A 25,832-nucleotide genomic window follows, 5' to 3' on the forward strand; every position below is an offset into this window, starting at 1 on the left:
TGACTGCTGCAGCAAAAACCTGTTAAAAATAACACTTTATTTCAACATTTACTCTGCTAGACTCCAGGTTAACAGTGTACACTACTGTTCAAGAGTTTTTGAACACTTACAGTATTCATATTTTTCCACATTTTAGAAAAATATCAAGCTCATCAAACTATAATATAACACAAAGGGAACTATGAGGATACAGTTTCAACAACATAAAAAATGTGTTATACTGTCGTTTAGCATCTTCAATGTAGACTTTTGCCTAAAATTTGTAGAAATGTTCTCTTGTCATTTTCTCGAATGGAGAAACCAGTAATCCTGCAAAAATTCATTTCTTCATGGATTTGTCAAATTTTGGGAAAATTGGAAACGGGTGCAGCACCCCAAACACATGATGGATGATGTGAAATGTGAACGAGACAACCAGCATCCAGCTCAAAGGAGACCCAAAGTTTGTTGGATGAACGAATTGATGTCCCAGGTCTTGTTGGGCGATGTTGAGGGTCTTTTGAATGGCCACCAGATGAATGAATGTGGAAACTAAACAGACACATTAACACGTTTTGTATTGTGTTGATGCGTATCAAAATTTAAACAGCATATTGTAAATGACGTATAGTCGACAAAATGTTTATTAAGAAGAAAACTGTTTTACAACACTGTAGTAAAATATATATATACCAAAACCATATAGGTATAACATTGCTCTTGGCTGTTTTCATTCTGGCATTATTTTGCGATGTGCCCTCTTGGGCTTTCCGGTCTCGGAACCGTGTTTCCACGGAGCGTGTTTGAAGATGCTCTCGTGCACACCTGCGCACACGGAGCCATCAGGTGCACCCTCGCGTGATCGGCTCGACCATCCTCACCGCAGCAGCATCACCAGCATCCAGACACGGATGGATCAGATCTGCAACTGGATTTCCCGATCACCTTAAACTTTTTCATTGCTCGGCGCCTTTTTGGAGACAGCATTATGAACGCAGGGTGGGTGAATGAACACAACTTCTCAATTTCACGTGGGAATCAGATTCGCGAATGGCAGATGCGTCTCACCATCCACACATCTGAAGATCACCGCTGGATTATAAATGTCCCACTTTTTGTCAAACTGAGTTTTTTTTCTTAAAACCGAGCGTCAATCTGCAGGATACAACTTTGATAGCACGTTTTTTATCCGTTGATTGTAATAACTGTTTCCTTTTTTAGCATATCGATCTAGATGACCAGTTGCGCTATGACTGCACCGGACTAAGCAAGAATAACTAAATTTCACAAGCATAAAGATATTGACATCGCCATCCAAATGTCGTTTTATCAGTAAAATTATCAGGAATTTAAACGACTTGTGTTATACGGCGCGCGCCAGTGCGTAACGCAAAGAGCAGCTCCGCGGTCTGAATGCACGCGCTGTTTCACAGGTGCACGCGGGGCGGAGGACAGTTCCCCATACCGCTGCCCCACGATGATCAATTGAGGATGGTGGAAGGAACGGATGCCCCTCTGAGGAACATTTCTACCGCAAACCGGGACAGCAAGTATCTCTTTCCCTGGGTGGTGACCTTACTCTCCAGTGTCCTCATCACCACCATCATAGTAGACGTACTGGGCAACCTGTTGGTCATTGTGTCTGTCTTCAGAAACCGAAAACTCAGGAAGGCGGGTAAATATGCCCCGTGTGATGTGTTATTGACAAATTTGTGTAGTTTCCTTCAACAATCTTATGTTGAAGACTTAGAGTTGTTTATGCAATAACAGTTTCGAGCTACACGATGTCCTTTAAAAAAGACGAGATGAAAATGCATGCAGGGATGGAGATGTTATATTGACCATTGTCAGTTTAAATCTGAGTCTCCGTCTGACCACTGGTTTTATCTCAACAGCACAGGGCACGAACTGACCTTTTCATTTATAGATTTAGGATTTAAGTGGTTATGGGGCATCCAACGGGAAAGACCAAAACGATTTTATCTTTCTTAATGTTTCCATGTACTACGGAATTATCTCAAAAGGGCTTGAAACTAAGTCACCTTTCATGTGAAAACGTTGTTTCTAACATAAATTGGAGGATTCATGATGTTTGTATTTTCAAAATGTTAGTTGTTACTAAAGAAATGTACACCTGCAACTTCCACGTGTAAATAGTGCAAAAACCGCACGTTCTGTATTCTTTTAGGCAAACCGATGACATCGCATTTTGATGCACCATGCATCATAATGATACTTCACTAACAGAGGTGGACAGTACAGTAGGCTACTTAAGTGGACTTTTTGAGTATCTGTACTTTACTTGTATTCTTTTTCTGAGTACTGGTACTTTAACTTCACTACATTTGATAGACAAATATCACACCTTTCCTATCATACTCCACTACATTTATCAAAATGTCCAAAAGTAGAAAGTCGTTTCTACGTAGTGGGTTTGCGATGAGAATTCTGGCTTGCGATCTGGACCCTTCACTGTTGCCAAGTAGGCCTATTTCAGTTTTTCTAAGCTCGCGGTTTGAATGGCCATTTGGCAGATTTTTTTACGCAAACCTAGCAATCCTTGGATCTTCCCGCAAAACGAATGTAAACGTCGGCGCTACTACACAGCTGAAAGCGCTCTAAAAAGGCAAATAGAACAATGAAAGATGAAAAAGGCACATGCTTAAGTGTGGTGTAATCATCTGTGGAATAAACTATGTGTAAACCGTTGCTTAGAACGAGTGCCACGACCAGTCAAAGATCATAGAAGACATTGTCATGAAAATGATCGACATAAAGGATAATCGATAGATAATCATCACATACACAGTGAGCTACATGACAGGGAAAATAGAAAATGTAAAGTTTTTATTCTGAATTTCATAAAATCGCATAGCTAGATTAGGGAAGTGCGCGTGCATGCGTGTAAGCTTCTGATCTTCTGCTATATCATTTAAAGACATTTGCGAAATGAATGATGTTTTTACTGAAGTAACTATTAAAGTATTCCTGCTGAGATAAAAACAATAGAACCCTGCCCAAAATACAGCAGATAATGTAATGGATTTAATTGTTATAATGGTACTTATATTGTATGGATACTTGTTGTCTATACTTGTATGTGATAGATTTTATTGGTGGGATGGTAAATCCTATTGGAATAAAACCCACAACACACTACTAAGAGGAATTTGATAGAAAAATCTTATTCTAATTCATAAATTCATTGTTGTTTTTTCAGCAGGGATGGTATTTGCATTAAAACCACAGTTTCAACAAATTTACCATTTTCTTTATATAGTAACCATACTCCAATTAAGCTTATACACTTTACTATATACAAGAACCTTACTACTTACTGGTAAATTCCTGCTAAAACTGGTAAAGGGAATATCTCCCTAAAAAACACTGGTCATAAATACATATAGGTAGGGGGATAATGAGGATAATTAGGCGAATGATCATACAGGATTATATAAAGCTCTTAAAGGGTTTCTCACTAAAAAAGTTGCCCCATTGACATTCCATAGTACAGTAGGATTAAAAATGACCGTGGAAAGTCAATGGGGGCAAATTTTGAAGGGAACTACTCCTTTAATACCACTGATACTGTCGCTACTCAGTGTATCCAGTATGTTGCTTCAGATGCATAAGGTATACGACGATAAAACGATGCACCACTGACATAAAGGAAATTTACTTTTAATAATTGGGTACTTTTAAAGGCACGTACTTCTGTGCTTTTACTTAAGTAAGAATCTGTCTTTACAACTTTACTTATAGTGGAGTGATGTTTGACCACTATCTGTACTTTCACCCAAGTACGGAATGTAGCCCGTATGAATTATTATCTGTGACCTGTGCGACACTTAGATCTGTGAATTAACAGTGCCACCTGTGCAACGAATATAAAAATACATTAACAACAAACATGAGGGAACAATCATTCCTCATTGTTTCGAGATTGCTGGTCCTGTCTGCAGCATGGACAACATTTGTTTGAGACTCTTGTTCCTGAAAACACTTTTTGATCTATAGCTGTTCATTCAGAGTTAATCAGGCCAACCACCTGCTCATTTTTACACCACGATGACTGTGAAGAGAAGCTCCATTAAAATGTTCCTTAACTCGCTCCTAGAACATCCGCTTCAACAACAACACGAAACCTTTTTCATTCACCAGTTGATCAACTTTAGCAGCACTGTCTTTTACATTTACCCCAGCGGTGACGAATGTAGTAACATCTACATTTGTTTTATTTGTCTTGCGAGTCCACATCTGTTGATTCATTGCTAACTGTTTAATTTAACAAGCACAGAATAAAGCAGCCTGCAAGAGAATGTCTTTCTCATGTACCAGACTAGTAAAGGGATAAACACGGTTGGATGTGAAGTGTGTGCTCAGTAATTGAAAGAATTCATTTGCCTCCGGTCACAGAGGTGGATGAAGAAGTCAGTACAGCACTTGTTCTGATGAAGCTTCTCTAATGATAGCTGGAGTGTTGAGAAGTGCATTCAAATTGGGGAACTTTAAAACAATGAAACGTGTATACTCAACATGCCACGTGTGTCATGTGTTAAAGTGATTTACTTGGTGGTCAACCGATATGTTATTTTAACTATCGATGCTGATACAGAGTACCATTGCAGATTGGCTGAAAGTACCATTGCAGATTGGCTGAAAGACGCCAATATAAAACAAATACACTTACAGCAAATAAGACACATACAAAAAATTTGGGAAACTATATGAAAAATGGTTGTGTATAGCATGGCTAGTTGCCAGCATGTACCTTAGCATTCAAACACACATGAAACCATGTAAAGGTCACATGAAACATTACGTTAATTTCGGGTAGGTTAATGTATCTAAAAAGGAATCAAATATATACGAATTTAATGTTTTATAAGTACTTGCCATATAATATTTCTATCACATCCACCACATAACACATTTACTATGTGTCATATTCTGGCTTTACATCTAAGTGGCCTTTATTAAAGCAACCCTTTGTAGCTTATCGATCTTAACATAATGTCTCTAAAATTAGCCGTGAGCAACAGTTCTATAGTGTGGCTTTCAGAACAAAATGTAAGTGCACTATATAAAGTAGTGGCCGGACAGAACAAACTATCGGCCACTGTAATATATCTGTCTGTTTGACCTTGCTCATGTTTCTCGTTCCTAGATGTTACCTTCATTCGGGCTTATTGAATCACTTCGAAGCTGCACTTAGATCCAGTCTCTCTGTTTCACGCGTGGACTAACTCATTACATATGACACAGAAACACTGAGACATTTCTCATAATATCTTCTTTTGTATTCCACAGAAGAAAGAGCCACATACAGGTTTTAAACAACATGAGGGTGCATAATAAATGCAATAACATTTTAGGTGAAAAGTACTCCATAGGGGTGATTTAATAGTTTTGTTAAAACTCTTTAAGATCACCAAAGTACTTGCGTTGCAAATCCTTTCTTTAGGATTTTCTGAAAGGTAAATTATTGGTCTTAATATGTGTACCATTTTACTAATTCAATAAGCTATATTAGCTACACGAGTTGCTATCTGTGAACATGGTAATGGAGTATGAAGGCATTGCTCAAACATTACAAGATCCAATTATACCGTGTAGGTCATTGCTCTGAACTCCTGGGATTTGTGTACACACAATTTGGTATTAATATTTACAGCCCAATACAGTCGTTTGTGAGTCATATCAGGCGTGTCTATTTGTTTTGAGGTTATCAGGCACAGATTGAGTTTTGTCTGGCATTTATGCGAAAGTAGGCAATGATTATCTGCACGTGGCAAGGTAACACGGATATTCATTTCAAAAACACCACAGAGGGTAATAAGTGATGCCAATCGCTTTTTGCCTTCCCAGTGGAGACCTTCAACTGCTAATGAAGGTAATATCAGTCATAATAAGATGTTATCAGGTGTTTCAGTCTTTATTGCAATACAATGAATGAAAGGGATGGTTTACCCCAAAAATATAGATATTTATTCAAAACCTGTATGACATACACTGTAAAAAGCGATTAGTTGACTTAACTTAAAAAAGAAATTTGGAAAACCATTGCCTTGAAATTATTAAGTAAATAAACGTTGTGCATAAAGAAAGAAATAAGTTAAGTGAACTTGACTCTTCTGAGTTAAATTGACAAATAAAAGTTATTGAGACTGAATATTTGTTGTGGTCACTTTTTATTTTAAGTTGGACCAACCAAGTAATAAAAGGTTTTCAGGCTGTTACAATGCTTATATATCACACACTGCCTATAATATTTTCTAACAACTGCAGAAGCCAATACTTTAAGAAACATAATGCCTGATATGCTGAGAAATTGGATTGATTATATCTTCCCTTTATCGTTCTCTAATTTTGTCAGGGACGTGTTGCGGGAACAGAGACAGAGGACCCAAGTGCAGACAGTGGGTAAGGGGTTTTTAATAGTTAATCAAAATTAAACAAACACCCACGAGGGGGTAAAATAACAGAACAGGAAGGGTACACATGAACATAAACTGACTAGATAAAGCTAGACAAAACTAAAGACTAGACTAGACTAGACTAGACTAGACTAGACTAGACTAGACTAGACTAGACTAGACTAGACTAGACTAGACTAACATTTGACAACTGGACAAGGTGGGTGACAAAAGCAGTATCTGACACAAGACAGAATACACTAAGGCATTAAAAAAGGGAAAAATCAAGAGAGAAACAGGTGTGGGGCATGAACTAATTAACAAGCAATAATGAGGAAACGAGAGGACGTGAACAGAGGAGACCAGAGAGAGTGTATGTAAGGCCATAAGGGCCATAATTGCCTCTCTCCACATAAAACATGAGATTCTGTCATGGTTCTGCTAATAGGTAAATAAAAGCAAGACAAGGTGAGACAGAACCATGACATTGATAGTTTACAAGTTCAATATTTGCCGGTAAGCCTTATTCAACATTTGAACTCACTGAGCATGTGGCAGAACTCCTTGTCTAGGCCCTGGTAATCTCAAGGTTGGACTACTGCAATGCTCTCCTTGCTGGTCTTCCTGCAAAGGCTATCAAACCACTGCAGCTGGTTCAAAACTCAGCAGCACGCCTAGTCTTCCAACAGCCCAAAAGGGCTCATGTGACATCTCTTTTCATCTCTCTCCACTGGCTACCAGTTGAAGCCCGGATCAGATTCAAGTCACTGATGTTTGCCTACAGAACTATTGCTGGATCTGCACCGGCATACTTTCTCACCCTCCTACACCCCATCAAGAACTGCGTTCACCAAATGAGCGGCGTCTTGTAATGCCTTCTCATAAGGGCACTAAATCCCTTTCCCGCTCATTCTCCTTCACAACTTCCTAACTATGTCCGGTTAACCACATCTCTCACAACTTTCAAAAAACTACTTAAAACCCATTTCTTCCCTGAATACTTGACAGACAAATGAAAAAAAATATATATATATTTAATGTATAACTAACCCTCTCTCTCTCAACAGGTAGTGGTCTAGCTTTTGTTGAAACTAGTAAATTTGTATTAGCACCTATCATACTATTGCTCTGGTATGACATATTGCATATTGCTCCCTGAATTCTTTGGAAGTCGCTTTGGATAAAAGCGTAAATGACTAAATGTAAATTATTAATAATGTGCTGGTAATGTGTAATAAAATGTGGTACAACAAAATAATGAGCCTAAACATTTCGAAAACAAGCGTGTGCTACAAAAACGAGCCATTGTAAGAGGTGACATTGTAGCACCTGACAAACAGACAGCGACTCGTAAGTAGCACTTAAAGCCAAGTGTAGTCGTGTTAAGTGCATTTTTTGCGAAAAGCGCATGAAACGATGAAGAACCTTCGCAAAGTGGCTCGTCGAAAATGCTCCTAAAAGCTAAAATCCATCATTATTGAGAAACCCAGCTCAGTTCATTTCTCTTCAGATTGTGTCTGTGCAACCAAGTCGTTAATATTCCCCAAAAATCAAGTGTTCACAACTGAGCAAGCCAAAAGGCGACAGAAATGGAGAAAAACTTTATGAGAAACCAGGTTCGGGATGTCATTGCTCCTCTGGCCAGACAAACCATCAAGGTGTGGTTCATTGTCGGCTTTGCTGATGTTTTGTACTAATGGCCATATGGTTGATGAGGCTTTCACTGGACATTTGTCTCTATAAAATGATACCTTTATAAACCAAAAAGTAAGCAATTTAGTAACAACTGGAAGGACTGAAATAGTACACTAACAAGAATACTACTACTTCTGTTAATGTCAGTAATTTCTTTCCACATGCTTATACTTAACAATATAACTGAACTTCCCATAGGTATAGGTTTATATAAATAATAAAATGATCTTAAAGTATACAGTACTTGTTTTCCGAGGCCAAGCCTCCGTTCCGGCCCCATATTCCAACTATAGATGGCCAGTCTGCCCCTGCTTGTTTTTAAGGCATTGTTAAAAAATAGAAACAAGATTATCAAACACTAGTTACTTCTTACACTTTCAAAATGATTTGTGTTATAAATAAATAAAAGGGACACGCAAGTTAAGTACAAAGTAAGACAAAATGTGTTGTACCAGAAATAACACAGAGATGTGTTTAGGACCGCTTATTTTGGGGGTTTTGCTTAACCGAACACAAAATGCGTTGTTTTAACACAAGTGAGAATATTTTTCCCTTACAGGCAATGCCTTTGTGGTGAGTTTGGCCATAGCAGATCTGGTAGTGGCCATCTACCCGTACCCACTGGTCTTAACTGCAATCTTCCATGACCGATGGATCGCCGGCGATATTCACTGTCAAATCAGCGGCTTCCTAATGGGTCTCAGTGTCATCAGCTCCATTTTCAACATCACAGGGATTGCCATCAACCGCTACTGTTACATCTGCCACAGCCTTAAATACGACAAGCTCTTCTCCAACAAAAACACAGTATGTTACGTCATCTTGGTCTGGATGCTGACCATCCTGGCAATCGTCCCGAACTGGTTCGTGGAGTCCCTGCAGTACGACCCACGGGTCTATTCATGCACCTTCGCCCAATCGGTGAGCTCCTTCTACACCATCACAGTGGTGGTGGTCCACTTTATTCTGCCCATCAGTATCGTCACATACTGCTACCTGCGCATCTGGATACTTGTAATACAGGTGCGCAAACGGGTCAAGCCAGACAGCCGGACCAAGATCAAGCCTCATGATGTCCGAAACTTTCTCACCATGTTTGTGGTGTTTGTGCTGTTTGCCGTCTGCTGGGCTCCTCTGAACCTCATAGGCTTGGCGGTGGCAATCCACCCAAGACTGGGCCAGTCCATACCAGAGTGGCTCTTTACAGCCAGTTATTTCATGGCGTACTTCAACAGCTGTCTCAATGGTGTTGTATATGGAGTGCTAAACAATAACTTTCGAAAAGAGTATAAACGGATTGTACTTGCTATTTTCAAGTTCCATTGTTAGAAGTTTTTGCGAAGAGACAACCACTGTGTCTTTCATTGAATCTTTGTTTCATTATCATTGAGTTATGGCGTGATTTTCCTTTTTATTGTTTGAATTTTGCTATACCAAAAATGTAACATACATATATATTCAAGTCACTGGCACTGTATGTACATGGCTACATTCGCACAGAACTGTATGACATTTCTTGTTTTTATTAAATCATTAAATATAATCTTTATATGAAAGATTTTAATTGGTGTCAAAATGTATAAATGCTGTTTTCCGAAACAAAACATACTTTAAGACTCAATTGTGAATTAAATTATTTATTGTGAACATTAATTCAAATATTTCAATATCTGGTTCTATTACTGAAAGATCTGTCACAATAATTACTGAATATATGAAGCATTCAACTTTAAATGGAGCATATCAGATCTGTTTCTGGCAAGCACTTGAGAGGATATTCATGATTATAATTAACATTATGATTAAACGTGGATATCATTAAATCCAAATCCAGCACATACTTTTATATCAATTTGATCAGATGTCACATTACTCTCTGTATTTACTAAGGTCCAGTGTGTAATGTTTTGGAGGATCTATTGACAGAAATGCAATATAATATTCATAACTATATCTTCAGAGGTGTATAAAGACCTTACATAATGAAGTTTGATGTTTTTATTACTTTAGAATGAGCTATTTCTATCTACATACACAGCAGGACCCCTGGCTTGGAATTCGTCATGTTGTTTCTACAGAAGCCCTAAACAGACAAACTGTTTTACAAAGCACATTTCATAAAAACGTTATCTCCTTCGGCAAAGAAGTGAAATCGTGACGACATCTTAGTTCTGTATCAGCCATGGCAGCGCTCCAAAGGAAGGCGGGAGGGGTGGAGTGAGCTGTTAGTTTGCATACACTGGACCTTTAATTCCTATTTATTCCTGAGTATGAAAATGTGTAATGAATTACAATTAGAAAATATTATTGAGAATATATGAGGTTGTTTTAAATATTTCTTTGAGCCTAATTTTTCTAAATGTATTTTCTGAGACCTCAAGTCCATAAAAGAATGTATTATTTACTTAAAATAATTGTTAAACATTTTCATACATTGCTACTGTACAAAACAACTGATGAAAGTTCATGCCTGTTTTTTTTATCATAAGTTGGTTTATAATGATTTATCCATATAACTTGAATGTTACAAAATGCACAAGAAATATTGTGTTTCCTGTATATGTTCTATGTGTGCTATAATTCCATGCTTCATGCACATGCACATGTTTGTGAGTTTTTATGTGTACTGCACTTTTCTCCCCAAATGATGAAATATTTATGAAACAATCATATTTTTATATGTAGACATTAATACTGCACTGACAATATCAGCGCTGCCTTCATTCTCAATATCATGTTTATAGTAAAACTTCGATCACTGTGTTTAACTTTTAACTGTGCAGCATGTCAGAAAAAATATTCACTGTGGGAGAAAGAAATAAAGACATTTTTGACATGGGCTTGTTTCAATAGACAAACACCAGAAGTACATGTTTGACGAGACCTTTGTTGTTTTCCGCACCTCAAATGTTTAAAAAATACAAAATAAATACAAGTCAACACACATTACCGAGAAACTTTGCTCGGGGCAGTTTTCTTCATGGTGTGCTGCCATGAAGAAATGATCCATTCAGAGCAGGTTCAGCAGGAGAAAACGCAGATCTGACAGAAAGCTTTGTGGGTCACTGAGGACAAATAGCTTGTAGATGGTAGATTTGCGTCTCTAGTTTTAAGAGAAAAATAAAGATACCCCACACAGATGATGATGATCGCAGTTAGTCCAATTCGCAGTAAAAAGATTTTATCCTAGAAAAACATCTTTAGAAGTTATGTTTCATCTTTTCTCAGAAGCAGACAGGCTTAAAGGAATGTTCCGGATTTGATACAAGTTAAGCTCTGCTGACAACATCAGGGCATGCTGTTGATTATCGCACAAAACACTTATCCCTGAAAGAAAATGAGGTTTTCCGTAAACCACATCCATGGGAAGAGTCGGAGAAAAGTATTGTACGCAATGATTCACACTATGTAAAACAGACAAAAGATTAAAATAAATAGAACCACAAAAAAACAAAAATCTTTATTAATTCAGCTTCACGTCATTGATAACATGTGTTTGACTCTTTCTTCTGTGGTACACAAAAGAAGATATTTTTAAAAATACCTCAGGGGTTTTGTGACCAAGTTAATGGGAAACATTGTTCAGTTACCAACATTCTTCAGAATATCTTCTTTTGTGTTCTGCAGAAGAATAAAGTCATACAGGTTTGAAATGACATTAGAATAAGTAAATCATGAAAGGATTTTTGTCTTTGGGTGAATGATTCCTTCAAACATATGCAAATTCTTGCCAACCCTCCCTGTGTAAAGTCATTGTAAGATAAGCATGTTTGTAAGATGTTAAAAAATGCAAGAACATTTTGGTAATACCAGAAATTCAAAAATAAGACTGAGATTTATACAAAATAACTAGAAAACAAAACCAAGTTATTTTATTTCATAACAGGGTTTGTTTTGCGATTTCTTTTGTGGCTTACATGACACAGACACACACATCTATTCAAAGCCCCGATAGAAGGCTAAGTTTATGTATGAAATTCATCCTTGCTCGACACACCTGCTCTGTGTTACGTTCTAACCTTTAGAAACTGACAGCCGAGCACTGTTACAAATTCACCTCCTGAATTATTGCCCTCAACTCTTAAAAATCGAACACGACTAGAGCTAAATTTACCATCCTTTCTGCACGACAGCAGCACTGTTACCTTATAAAGCATCATATAGCAAAACATCATCAATGAAATGCCCTTCAGGACAAAAGAATATGCAGGAAGAACTTTATAACACCGTGACAAGATACTTTCAAACATCATGGCAGAAAATCCACTCTTTTATTCCTCCAAAGAGCACATATTGTACTAAATTAGAATACAGGACATGTCAACTGGTGTTTTGAATTTTCATGTTTGGTTGAACTTAATATAAGAACAGATATGAGCGAGACAAGCAAGATCCTGGATTATAACAGATGAATCTACCCCTGACATTTCATTTTTGTATATTGTAAAGCTTTAAAGGGATATTTCACGCCAAAATGAACATTCTGTCATCATTTACTCACCCTCTTGTCAATTCAAACCTGTATGACTTTCTTTCTTCTGCAGAACACAAAAGAAAATATTTTAAAAATAGTTTGTAACTATCGAACGGCACCCATTCATTTCTATCATAAAGGTTTGAAATGATGTTGAGTGAATGACATCATTTACATTTTTGGGTGAACTATCATTTACGTCAATTTGGAACAATGCAAGCACAAACTACTTCCAGTATATACTTAAAATCCATTACACCACAATGACAAAAAATAACACTGTAGTTACAATCAGAAAATAAAGTAAAATAAGAAATACTCAAAAACACTTTTGGCACCGCCATCATTATATACAAGGGATTTATACAAATTAAATAAATGAAAAAGAAATTCAAGTAGACAAGCAATAAAACATATAAAAACAGCATCTGTGTTGAATTCAAAGTCTATTAAAAATACGTACAGCTTGAAAATAACAAAAACATTTACACCGTTGTTTCGGTCAAGTTAAAGTGTCTGTTTTGTGTGCTAAAGATCATGACATCTGGAGTCTACCTAAAAACTTGAGATGACATTTTTAAACTGCACATTTGAGATGAGATCAAATCAAGAGACTTTTACATTTACATTTATTCATTTGGCAGATGCTTTTATCCAAATCGACTTACAAGTAGTTTTATACAGTGGCACATTACTGCAGAGCAATCAGGGGTAAGGTGCCTTGCTCAAGGGCACTTCAGTCATGACCTGCTGGCAATGAGATTTGAACCTGCAACCTTCTGATCACAAGCCCAACGCTCTAACCATTAGGCCACAGCTGACCCCCCTTTTATTTTGGGACTACTGCCCCTTTCTGCATGAATAACTACCCCTTTCATATCTTAAGATACGCACAAGCAAAAAAACATTCTTTATTTTAAATGCACTTCCACCTAATAAAAGCTAAATGAACAGAAGTTACGTCTGTGTAAAAGGCAGAGGTCAAGATCGTTTTTTTTTCGCTTGGCAACCCTGACACTATAAACAATTATAAGCAAAGTTTACCGTCCACGAAAATGCATGAGTACTAAAATCATATCAAAAAGAACCAGCCGAGACTATGTAAACAACAAACAAACAATAAGGTGACTGTTCTGTTAACATGTTAAAATCTGGATAAAAGCAATGTTTTACACAAAGGATTTAATATAAATGGTCTCTCGTTTATATTTAACAGAAACCAAAGTGTAAAACCTAAACTTACTAAACTCGTTGTAAAGAGATGCAGTGACGTAAAAAAACGACTAATCGGAAGTAAAAATAATCCACACAAAAAGAACCATCTAAAGAGTAAATGGGTCTGTAGCCCTTATTTCATTCACAGGAGCTGAATGTGTGTGCTGTTGTGTCTGGCACTGTTACGTGTGATAATCTCCTGGATGGAGATGTAGGTCCCCGCCACGAAGCCCACCAAACCGATGAGACTGATTGCGACGTCCTTGACCATCACCCACCGCTTCATGCCTTCATTATGGAAGGTGATGATCTGAAGCAGAGGTGGAAAGATGAGGGCCAGAGCGCTGCTGCTTACAGAACCCACCAGCGAGATTACCAGGTCAAGCTCTGGAATCAATACCGCGAGTGCACCTGAGGAGAAAACAGCAAAAGGACATCTCGTTTAACCAAGGCATCGCTTCCTACATGTCATGACAGAGACTGAGGAAGTTAAAAAGTGTCAAAACTAAAAGCATTCATGTGACGGTGGTCATGTCAGGCTGTTGATCTATTGCTATATGATGTATATCGCTCCCCACCAAATGTTCCTCTGTTTGGGAAACACAGGAGCTTTCAAACGTTCTTGAATTCCTGTCCGTCACACATCCGTGCTCCCGCTAACTTCTTGTCACTTATTATTGCCTAGGGCTTGTAAAACGTGTCGGCTGTTCATGCCATTCTCCTCTGACACGTAAGACTCTTTGAAGCGTAATCCGTCGCCAGGCTATCTGGCAAATGAACGTCCAAGGAGACAGGAAGGTTGATCTTTTGGACAACCTATGCTCCTGCGAGAGAACGGTCCGTGTTACAAGATGCTGTTTCGAAAGGCCTAATTTCCAAACTTTAAGTCCAAAGGAGACAGTCCGAGGGGACTGAGATGTAAGTCACTTTGAAGATTTGAGCGGCGCACAGGACAACCAGATTACAAAGCAGGAACGGGTGACACATTCCCCTTGGGAACAAGAAGAGAGACAAGGGGTTTTAAAGGTATCGCAGATCAATTGATGGAACTACTAAGCTAAGGCACCTCCGAAAATGATAAAGGTGTCCATTTGTCCGTGTGACACATTTGTTCCACACGGCGATGACGGGGACAGGAGATTGCGCAGTAGCTACACATTATTAGCAAAGACAATTTGGGATTGTAATCCAACAGTGAGCATTTTGCCACCCAGTCTGTGCAGCTTTTCCTACTTTTAACAATGGAATATCATTAACTCAGCAAGATTTCACATGCCGTGTTAGACAACAGCTGGTGTTCTGCTGCCACATCCTCACGTCCCTTCTCTGGGTTTTGTAATTCGTGTCCTTTTCCATTGCTGTATAAGGGTTATATTGGCTAGGTTATATTCCTACTGCTGTGCCATTGGCTCTACATCCTTCTCTAGACTAACTAAACCATTTCTTTAAATAAAACAGAATGAGTTCAGAGATGTTGGTATGTGATTATTAATTGGATATCAAGAACGTCCGCAGGTCCGGACCAGTGTCTCTTATCCATTTCGTAGCTCACCTCTGGCTCACCTTGTCATGGCACTGAAAGAACGTTCGGAGTCAGCACATTTCTGTACTTGGAAAGGACTATGGCTTGCCGATTGTGGAGCTTCTAGATTAATGAGGTCTGCCACTCTGTTTAAGCTATTTTTGAAGGTGGTTGTTAAAAAAAAAGAAGGAATTTAATCCGCACGCGCGGCAACTTTGACAGCTGTGCTTTAAAGCAAATTGATTTACGCATAAGAACCCTATCTCCATACCTACAGAGGAACTCCAGGGGTGTCAAGCTAGAAAGGTGTCGAGCAACAGAGCTTATAAAAGCTTGCATCAATCAAGTTTAACCCCGGAGCCCATATTTATGGTCTGGATGCAGTATTAAATTCATTGGATAAAATGAAAATCCAGTGAATATAGTATAGTGTATATAGCACATATAGAATATTTTTTACATTTTGTGAATGCTGCATGCATGTGCAAAACTCTCCCGCTTGCTAGGGTTTGTGAATAGTTGTTAATGCGTTGCAAAGTAAACTTACAGTTTATCACAATATTGTTATCGCTGGTAATTATAAATACTGTGAATAATACTAGAAAACATATTCATTATTACATTTTGATCAATAACTCACATTCTGTGCCTCAAGTAACTACTAAGAAAAATTTACGATGAGCAGCATGTACTGTGCTTAACAAATGCATTAGACCACCTATCATAATAGAGAGAAAACACAAATATTTTAGAAATATGTCACACTGAAAACAACTAAATAGTCTTTATTCATACATAGTAACTTAAAAAACTTAATATCTTGTATTGCCTCCTTTGACCTTGATAACAACAATTTGTGTAATTTGGGAATCTGAATAACAATAATCAAATGCCTTTCTTGTCAAATAATCCATTTGAAAACTCATGGATCAATAATTATATTTTTGAATTTGAAATACTGTTGTTACTAAAGAGATTTCACATATTGGTCTTAGATCAACCTTACAGAAACATAAAAAATGATTTTGGTTATAACCAAAGTTAGTTAGTTTATGGCACAAACACCGTAAAAAATACAACTTAAATTTTTGAACAACTTTCCAAACTGTGTAATCTCAACGAACAACTCAGAGCATGAATTGCGGAATTTTCAATTATTAAAATGATTGCCAGAATTATTAAAAACTTTCCGAAACAAGTTGGAGTGCTGGGGGAGTGTATCAAGGAATACTACGTCATAAGTCCAACTCGTTTTTTAAGAAGTCGACCATGTTAAACATGAGAAGCCAGCACGTTTCACAGTGTGAAGAAGTCAGAATGCATGACATAGCATGTGCTAATTTGCGCTAAGTAGATGAGTTGGTAATAATGGGAATGATCCCTGGGAATTTTATTGTGAGCCTTGATAGTAAATCACTCGGAGGAAATTCTACTCCCATCTGCCCTTTTTATTTTTTATATTAACTTGGTCTTTCTGAAGTGGAGTGTGTATATGCTCCTGGCCTACAAGACCACCACCGGGTCTGCACCATCGTATCTCCACTCACCAATGCAGACTCATGTTCCTGCCAGATCACTGCGGTCTGGAAAGGAACAACGATTAGTGGTACCAGAGTCGGCGTCAGAGTGGATCTACTGGAGGGGCATTGGATCATTGGCGGGGGGGCACTGTCGTTTGATAAATATTTTTTGACGCATTGGCAACATCATAGTAGTATGGAAATCCAGACCTAAATCTGAAAGATCTATATAGAATGACAATGAACGATTTAGACTTGGGTTTTTATCTAAAAGAGGAACAGAAGACTGCGCTGAAATTTGCTGTTTTGCCGACCGGATACGGCAAGAGTCAGTTAGCTCCAATGATCTATATAGAATTACATTCCAACCTAGAATATAAGCTCCAATGATCTATCTACATAGAATGTCATTATATATATTTTTTCCTGTCTTGATTCCTAATACACAACAGATGACGATGGTTAGGTTAAACGTTCAGAATACGATTCCATATAAGGTTAGTATATACTAGTTCAGCACTTTGCGAAAGGACAGCGACTCGAGTAGCACCTATTCTCGCGTTCTAAAAGTTCAGTGCCTACATTTTTGGGAAGATGTACATTTTTGGGAAACGCGCGAGGAATTGCGGCTAACGCTCATAACCTTGCACGCAGAGAGCGCTTTTAAGAGCTAAGATAGGCTACATCGTTATCGGGAAACCCGGCCCAGAACAGATAGCCTAAACAACAGAACAGAACAGGACAGAAAATAATAATATAAATATAATATAGGCTAAATAAAAAACATAAAATAGGCATAGGGCCTACAATAAATAGCTATATATTTTTTATACTTAAATAATTAACAAATTACGACGACAAAAATAAAACACTGAATCAGTTAAAAAGAATTTCCCCATCAGACAAAGTTTTTTCGTATAGATGTTTCTGAAAACTTAAGGCTTTTTTCTTCATAATACGAGTTGGACATCATCACACAAATGTCTGCGTATGGACCAGTTAAATCAGAAGACTAAAATTCGCTAATTCACTAAAAAGGTATAAGGTTTAACTGATTTTTTAGTTTTTGGTTTGCGTAGAATGCAAATTTTGTAGATCTTGAGAAATAAATAAAGATAAAATAAAATACTGGCAATGGAAAAAAGAAAATACAGAAAATACAAAGTGTGCTTCAAGAAATAAAATTTATTCTTTAAACACTGTTTTTTCTTAGGGTTTCAAGGACTTTTAATACTCTAAAGGACTCATTTTCTAAACAAAATAAATAAAGGACAAAAATAAATGTATATTATGCTATTACTTTATGCTAATACTGGTTTTTAACCTGGGTTACACACCTCCCAGAAGTTTATGCACGCACCAAGCAGAAATGACATAAGCCCATATATATTTACAGACAGCCAAGTATAAAACACAAATGCAGTTTGAACCCACAAACATTCATCAACAATTCACCTGTTTAGTAGGCCTCAAGAAAGCCAGGGCTGGCTTCAATAAGTGAATTGAACAAAGGAGTTACCCTCAGAAGAGTTGCAGGCGACGAGTGTTGCTACTGAACCATCTAACTGTGTCCTTCCATTCGCTTGTGCATTTGCGTATCAAGTCTTTCTCGAATGCAAGCTGCAGTAACCTGATCTTTCTCTCGTGTAAAAATGAACAATGAGCTCATCTTGGACATATCATTAGTAGAAAAGCCATTCATTTCCCAGCAGCCTTCAAAATGAGCAACTATTAACCCATCAGAGGGAGGGAAAAGCGCAAGGAATATTTCAAAGCTTTCAAAAGACGCTCGGACATTACGACATTACGCCTCATTACGATGTCTGGGACAGTTTGTGTCGTAGTTACAGCAGCGAAAAACAGCACGTTTCTGTCTCACTCGGGGCGAAGAAGAGAACATTGTGGTAAAATGAAGTAATGAAGCAGACTATTAATGTCATGAATTGAATTGTGAGTCAGACCACCAAAATCATGGTTCCTGGAAAATACCAGCGATATTGGCAGGACTGGCTGTAGCGTTTCATCGGCGTACATGAGAAACGGATGAAAAAGTGCCTTATAATTGAGAAAGCAGATGTCTATTGATTCAATCACGTATTTACCATCATTACCAATGATAGCTTGATACACTTAACAGCCTCTATCATGCTAATGCTCGTGAACGTCGCTCAGTTTGATTTCTTCAAAACAGAATTATCACGACTCTCTATATTGAAATGCAAGACCATTTTCGGGTATTTAGCAAAATGCCTAACAGCACCGTGGAGTAAATTGCTTAAATGACTTAAATCACTTAGCTGGAGAACATCAAGGCTCCTTTTCGCTAATAATCGGACAGTTTCACAACCTTTCTTAGCTTTTAATATTTAAACTTTTTGACCCTTAATAATGAGAGAGAACTAAAAAGACGAGAGAATTGAGAAGAAACAGATCACATGGCTTGCATGTCTACAGACCTCAAAAATACATAGAGTAAACAGCCAACCCAAATCACCCTGGCAATCACCTAGTAACATCAGCACCCTAGCAACCACATAGCAATGACCTAGCAACCACCTGCAACATTCAAGCATCGTGCTGGCAAGTTCTGCACAGAGATCCACTCATATCTTCTTCCAAAGATGTAAAATCGTATTTAAAGTCACTCTGGCTGTGCTACAGCTCCATTCATGATGTAAGGTATATATATAACTACCTCTCTCACAAAATGTAATCTCAGTTACTGCTGCTTCATTGCACAGCTCAAAGCCTTGACTCAAGAGTCTGTGTGGGCTCACAGTTTACACTGCAGAGAAAACCTCAGAGCAACAACATCAGGCTAGAAATGCTAATCCGAGACCAAGGCAGGTCTTAAACTGATTGATTTACTCTGGTGTTTTCTTACCTACAGTCCCAAACCAGGAAATTGCACAGAAATTACCTGAGATTGAAATGTTTCTCTCTTGGGCATTGGCTCATGTGATCTTCCAGAGGCCATTAACATCTGCAAAGATCAAATCTAGATGGCCTAATGGATTCTCAGTGGTATTTGAGAATATTTTTTGAATAAAAAATATATATATCACAGCTTGTGGAGTTAAGTATTCCTATTATTACATCGTTCTCTGGAATACTACATTCTGATTGGACAATTGCAGACTTGGTTTACAACAAAACTATTGCATTTCCATAACAGAATCGAACATACAATTTAAAAAAGATTGTAGATAAGATAAACATTATTACTTGGTGTTTTTTTTTTTCAGATTATTATAAATAATTATGTAATATTTAATAATTAGGGCTGCCTAAAAATTTACAATAATTCATATTTAATAAATATTCATTTGAATTCAAGTTTAAATAGATAACAATGTAAAATATATAATAAAAATAATGAATTCAATTTATTGATATCAAAATAAATTAGATCAAATATGTTGTGCACTGCCTAAAAACTTCTAAAAACTTCGCTGTGGATTTATAATACAAGGATAAACTATACAATCCTTGTGAAAGGAAATATGGCACAGTATTTTTACCTCAATGATCTCTTTATAGGGTCAAAGGTCAAATCGCCACGTGACCATCGAGTGGCATCCCACGACGCATAAAACTGGTTTTCCAGACCTTCACTTTTTGATGCGTGGCATTTTCAGAGACCTTTGGAGCCACGCGGTTCAAGCGTCTTCTTGTGTCTTGGGCAGAACAGAAAGAAACAGGTTTGCAGCTTCCCTGGGGCTACGGGAGGTCAGTATCTGCAGCTCCAGAGGTAAAGCAGATGAGCGCCGCGCAGTCAGAATGCCCCGGTGCTCGTGTGTCAGCGTGCTGTTGGTGATAGCAGTGCACTTCCAGAAAAAGTAAAGACCAGAGGGGGCTTACGCACTGTCCATTCCACTTTCCATTAAGAGTGCACACGCACAAGCTTTCGCCGCTGGAAACTAGTCACGCCACCCCCTTCTCTTTCCAGCATTGATGCACTTGTCTGCAAAGCTGATTTCAAGTAGGAGCTCCACTGTGAGAATGTAGCATTTAAAGAACCCGAAATGGTTTGATTTTGAGTGTTAACTCCTAGGATCGCCCCCTCACACACATTCAAATTCATACGTCTTTCTTCAGGAAAAACTGATTTCTGATTTCTAAATGAAGCTTACAGATGGAGGGAAGCTTTTGTATCCAAACATGCATCCAAACATGAACAGGGGATTGGTTGCAAAGTATGAAACAAATGAAAGACAGACAGTAACAAAAACAAGATGGTGTCGTGGATGGCTGCCTCGGTGTGGAGCTCTCCAGTTGTTTTGTTAGTTTGTCCTGTTCTGTTTGTCAACTGCTTTACTGTGGCTCAGTGGTTAGAGCATTGCGCTAGCAATGCCAAGGTCATGGGTCCGACCCCAGGGGATTGCACATAGTCAGAAACAAACATATAGTACAATGCAATGTAAGTCGCTTTGGATAAAAGCGCCTGCCAAATGCATATATGTAAATACAATCAGTTGGCAGTACACACCACACAATCTTCTACCGGTTTTTGACTATTCTGATGTTTTGCTGGAAATTATAGTCGGCGGAACATTCCCAAATATGGGAAGCAAGCTGGCGTGCTCGTCGAGCTCTGACAGCGTGGATTTAGAACTGCACTGCCAAGCATCCATCTGCCGAATCTTCGCTCCAGTTAACAAAGTAGACGGACTCCCGCTCTTTCGGACAAATAAGGTCTTTTCAAGTATTTAAAGTAAAGTTGAAGCAAACGTAGTTAAAGGGATAGTTCACTCTAAAATGAAAATTCTGTCATGATTTATTCCCCCTCAGGTTGTTTCATATACATTTATTTGTTCGGTTAAACACAGAGAAACAATTTTGTAAGAATGTGAGCAAGAATGTGAGTTTTGTGACATCATCCCCCAGCCCCAGTAGCATCAAAATGTGGATTTTTTTGTTCGATTGCACACAAAGTGAGATTTTAGGAAGAATTTAGGAACAAAAACAGTTCTGGGGCTGTTTTGTAATTCTTTCATTTTTTCCTACCATGGCAATCAATGATGTCACAGATTTGAAAATTGCTAACATTCTTCCAAATATCTTCCTCTGTGTCTCTGTCTAATTTATACTGGTATGAAATGACATGTGGGTAAACAAATGATGACATAATTTTTTTTATTTTGGGTGAACTATCACTTTAATAAAAAATAGAAATTTACAACTTTGAAAAAGCTCTCTCTCAAGCTCAGTAGTTTTATCTGGAACATGTTGCCAAATTGCTAAACTATCAAAATACAAGTTCATCTTTAAAACTTTACTTTACAAATTATAACTTTATTGAAGGACAGTTCTCTCCAACCCCCAATATTATCGTCTTAGAGAACAACTTGGAACAAAATCTGTCTCTTCTTTCTTTCCTTGCAATTCCCTTACAGTAACAACCCAGTCATTTGATAATTCACTTAAAGCGAAACATTAGCTGTTCATCTTATATCTTATAAAGAAGCAGCACATAAAAACCTTGTTTTGAAATAAACCGGGGAGAGCACCGTTTTGGACTTGCCCATTGAGCTTCAACCCATAATTGGTTCAACATTGTCATGGTGACCGGATTGCCGACTTGTCTATTTAAGTCTGGCTTCTATGCTTTTATTTTGTAGTAACGAACATGGTTAAGGGAAATGTATCTGAGTAAAAGGATATGTTTTGCTTAGGACATTTAGTGGAGCAGAAGTATAAGTCTTCAGAAATATGAAGACTCAAATAAAATTCAGATACTCCCAAAAAATACTTAAGTGCTGAACAACATGTCAACTTGACCCTACATGGACCACAAACACTGTGATTGGTCTTCTTGAACCCCTCCCTCAGGTCAAATAACTCTGCAATAGCGTCGAGTTTTACTTGTATGCATTTCCGAAATAATTATCTAAATAAAGGATTTGTTCTATACGTAACAATTCAAGCTGCAACAAAAGGCACCGTCTATTCACGGCTAAATGATTATTCAAGAGCGTACGCAACAAGCCGCGTCTTTGGTGTTTGCCCTTATACGGCCAGCGAAATGCCCGTGGACACTGTCTACTAGCGGTCGGCATTTGTAATTGCACATTGGCACAAACAACAATTCACAAGTTTAATTAAAATCCACACGTTGCCTGTCTGACACAGAACCATAAATCGCTCTTTACAGGTATAGGATGCTTTTGTTCTGAGAATTACAGATGTCATATGTATGATGTGTGCAAATCTCTTGCTAGGAGGAAAAGTTGTATACAGTAATTGTAATAATAACATGCATCATCCGAGCACATATTTTATATTATATAACTTGTGAATTCCTGCCACAGGCTTGTAAAGACTACAAGAGAAGGATACATTTACGTAAGCTTGCATGTGCATGCATGAACATACACACACCCCAACATCTAAACAGCGACATAACAAAGGCTTCTACTGTTTTTACATAAGATAATTTTAATAACTATAGTCGTACCTTACATACCAATAGCACAAGATTTTATTATTTTCGTTTTTTACAGTCCATTTCGCTGACAAACTTGGCAACCACGGGAAAACACCTTACATTTCTTGGAGATTTAAAGTTTCAGGGTTTATGGTTTATGTGAGACAGGGTTTATGGTTTAGCTTTCGGACAAAGACACTGTCTTTTACAACAATACCAAGCGTAAAATATTTATTATGACAATACCAAACTCCTTAGCTTATATTTATAAATTCTCAGAGGACAACATTTCTCACACAATCTTCCAAAATATTAAAATGACCCTAGAAAGGTTTTAAAGATAGCTACAGCAGCTTTCTTGGTTTTTTTTTGACAGTTTAAAGCAAAAGTGAATGCATCTTTTGTGGAGACAGAAATCCCAGAATGCACTGCAATAAAATACTTGAGATAATCTTGATTTTAAATCTTGATCATTTTTAAGGGGCTGCCAAACTATTGGACATTAAGTTGTTTTTGTGGTCATATTCACATTATAATAATGGGTCTCATTCATGAAACACGAGCAGAACCATTTTTTTTGTATATCGTTCATTAAGTCATTCAAACATAAATTTTACAATTTTTGAAAATGCTAGTATTTTCAAAATGTTTTTCAACAACTGCTCTATAAAAAATGTGCTTAAAACCGTGCTTATCATAATGATATTTCACAAGTTATTTTGCCCTGTCTTTTATCAATAATTTTTTTTTCACTTTGAATAAAACGCAGAGCTCGTCATGGTCCTTTCTTACACAGCCGTCCAATCACAGTGGAGAAGATGCGGGACAAACACTACATGATCAACCATCATACACCACAATGGAGAAGTCAATATTAATGATTACTGCATTTTCATATTACTGGTATTCTTTCAAATAGGATACTATTAACAAGTAGGCTAACTGTTGAGGATATTCTAAAATCAAAGCAACTAATGCATTTCCGTTTAATTGATTAATTTATTGGTAAGCATATAGCCAGTGCTCGAATTGAAGGGGGACTGGGGGGATCCGGGACCCCCCATAAAGCATTAGATGTTTTAATTTGAGAAATGTGATTAAATTCATGCAATAAATTTCGTGAATTAATTATTTACAATAATTGATATTTAGTTTGTTTATGGGCTAGTTGTCATGTCTTTTAAAATTTTAAACACCCCCGCCACGTCTAAAGACAGCTAAGCGCAGGACATCGTTGACATGCCTGTTTGTTTGGCGTCGCTCTGGTGAAGCTTACTTCAACTAAAAAATAGGGAATAAACCTCCACTCGCAGTCTGTAAGAGGAAGCTTCTCATTTTGATGGGTAATTTTCCCTCTCTCTATATCTTTCCACTATGTTTATCCACTCCATGTCAGGGCTTTTGTATCCCTTGAGTACATTATTATTGGGCTTGGTTCTGGCGTGCGAGAGATCTCTATGAAGATGAGTGACATCTGTTTAGTAATTATAAAGGGAGTGTTCGTTGTGTGGTTTCTGTGCTATATATAAAATCCATTCAGAATTGTATAAAACTTGTTTTTCATGCTGCTAAAACCAACGGCCACATACACGCTGCAAAGTTTCGTGGATTACATCGGCATATAAATGCGGGCTTCACTCTTGAAATAGCTATGATTGACATGTTAATATCAATAGTTAGTTCCTGAATAAAGCAGCCTTTTGGCCTGGAATGGTTGAATAGTCTACTGCCTGACAACAGACTTATAAAAGTCCCTTGCCACCACCTACTGGACATAACTATGTAAACTGCACTGAAATCGTTGAAAAATCCCAACAACACTAACACACAGACTGAAATCTTGTCACAATAAATTTTTTAATATCTAATAAACTAGTTTCTTGCATTTACACAAGTCTTTTGGAACAAATACTATTATCACAAAGTGTCAAACATCAAGTTGTTTTTAGGGGAAATAGTAAATACTACTAGCATTATTCTTTTGGACGTACATTCGGTTCATATGTCAGGATCGGGGGTGGCGGAAGAACCCTAATGCAGGCAGCAACGATGAAGGGGTTAACAAGACTTTAATAATAATATAACTGCAAAACAAACACCCACGATGGGGGAAAACACTAACCAAACTAAATATAAAAACTGAAAACACTTCCCACAAGGGGGGCAAAAATAACCAAAACAGAAACAACGAACAAGGTACTTCAAAATATACATACAGGGTGTCAGGAACAAAAACAAGGTAACTACGCGCCGTAAGGCAGGAAACATGTACAACGAACGAGCACAAGACAATAGACATGAGGGCATTAAATAGGGGAAACTAACATGGCATGATTAACAAGGGACTGGTGTGGGTACTGAAACCCTCATGACTGACAATAATATGTTTCTCTCCACACAAAACACGTGGCCCTGTCATGATCATGACATCATAAGTCATTTCTATTCACCAAGCCCTTGATTTGATCCAAAATACAGTAAAAGAAGCCTGTTCTTTTATGTAAGCCTGTTTTTAATAAATAGTAACTGGTATGAATATTATGATAAAATATTTTTGTGTATTTTATATAAATTGTATATTGTG

General features: G+C 37.6%; 2 protein-coding genes across 3 annotated transcripts in view; one reads left to right on the top strand and one right to left on the bottom strand.

The window, feature by feature from the left end:
* Window positions 1–1,449: 1,449 nt before the first annotated feature.
* Window positions 1,450–9,419, top strand: mtnr1al (melatonin receptor type 1A like; the record flags this gene model as incomplete). Its single annotated transcript, XM_079479130.1, has 2 exons — window positions 1,450–1,654; window positions 8,650–9,419. The coding sequence occupies exons 1-2, from the start codon at window positions 1,471–1,473 to the stop codon at window positions 9,417–9,419; spliced, it is 954 nt and encodes a 317-aa protein (XP_079335256.1). The 5' UTR covers window positions 1,450–1,470.
* Window positions 9,420–11,526: 2,107 nt separating this feature from the next.
* slc36a1 (solute carrier family 36 member 1) overlaps window positions 11,527–25,832 on the bottom strand; it is a 31,419-nt gene continuing 17,113 nt past the window's right edge. Inside the window, exons 13-14 of one of the 2 annotated variants that reach the window (XR_013787935.1) lie at window positions 13,387–14,190; window positions 11,527–13,178 (exon numbers count right to left, since the gene is read on the bottom strand). Coding sequence is in view for 1 of the 2 variants with exons in the window: in XM_079480139.1 (XP_079336265.1) it covers window positions 13,922–14,190 (269 nt within the window). In the remaining variant the exon portion in view is untranslated. Of the gene's footprint in view, window positions 14,191–25,832 lie in introns of both variants that reach the window. The other variant, XM_079480139.1, reaches the window with a different exon arrangement.

The sequence above is a fragment of the Barbatula barbatula genome (assembly GCF_947034865.1).
Source record: "Barbatula barbatula genome assembly, chromosome: 18".
Lineage (NCBI taxonomy): Eukaryota > Metazoa > Chordata > Actinopteri > Cypriniformes > Nemacheilidae > Barbatula > Barbatula barbatula.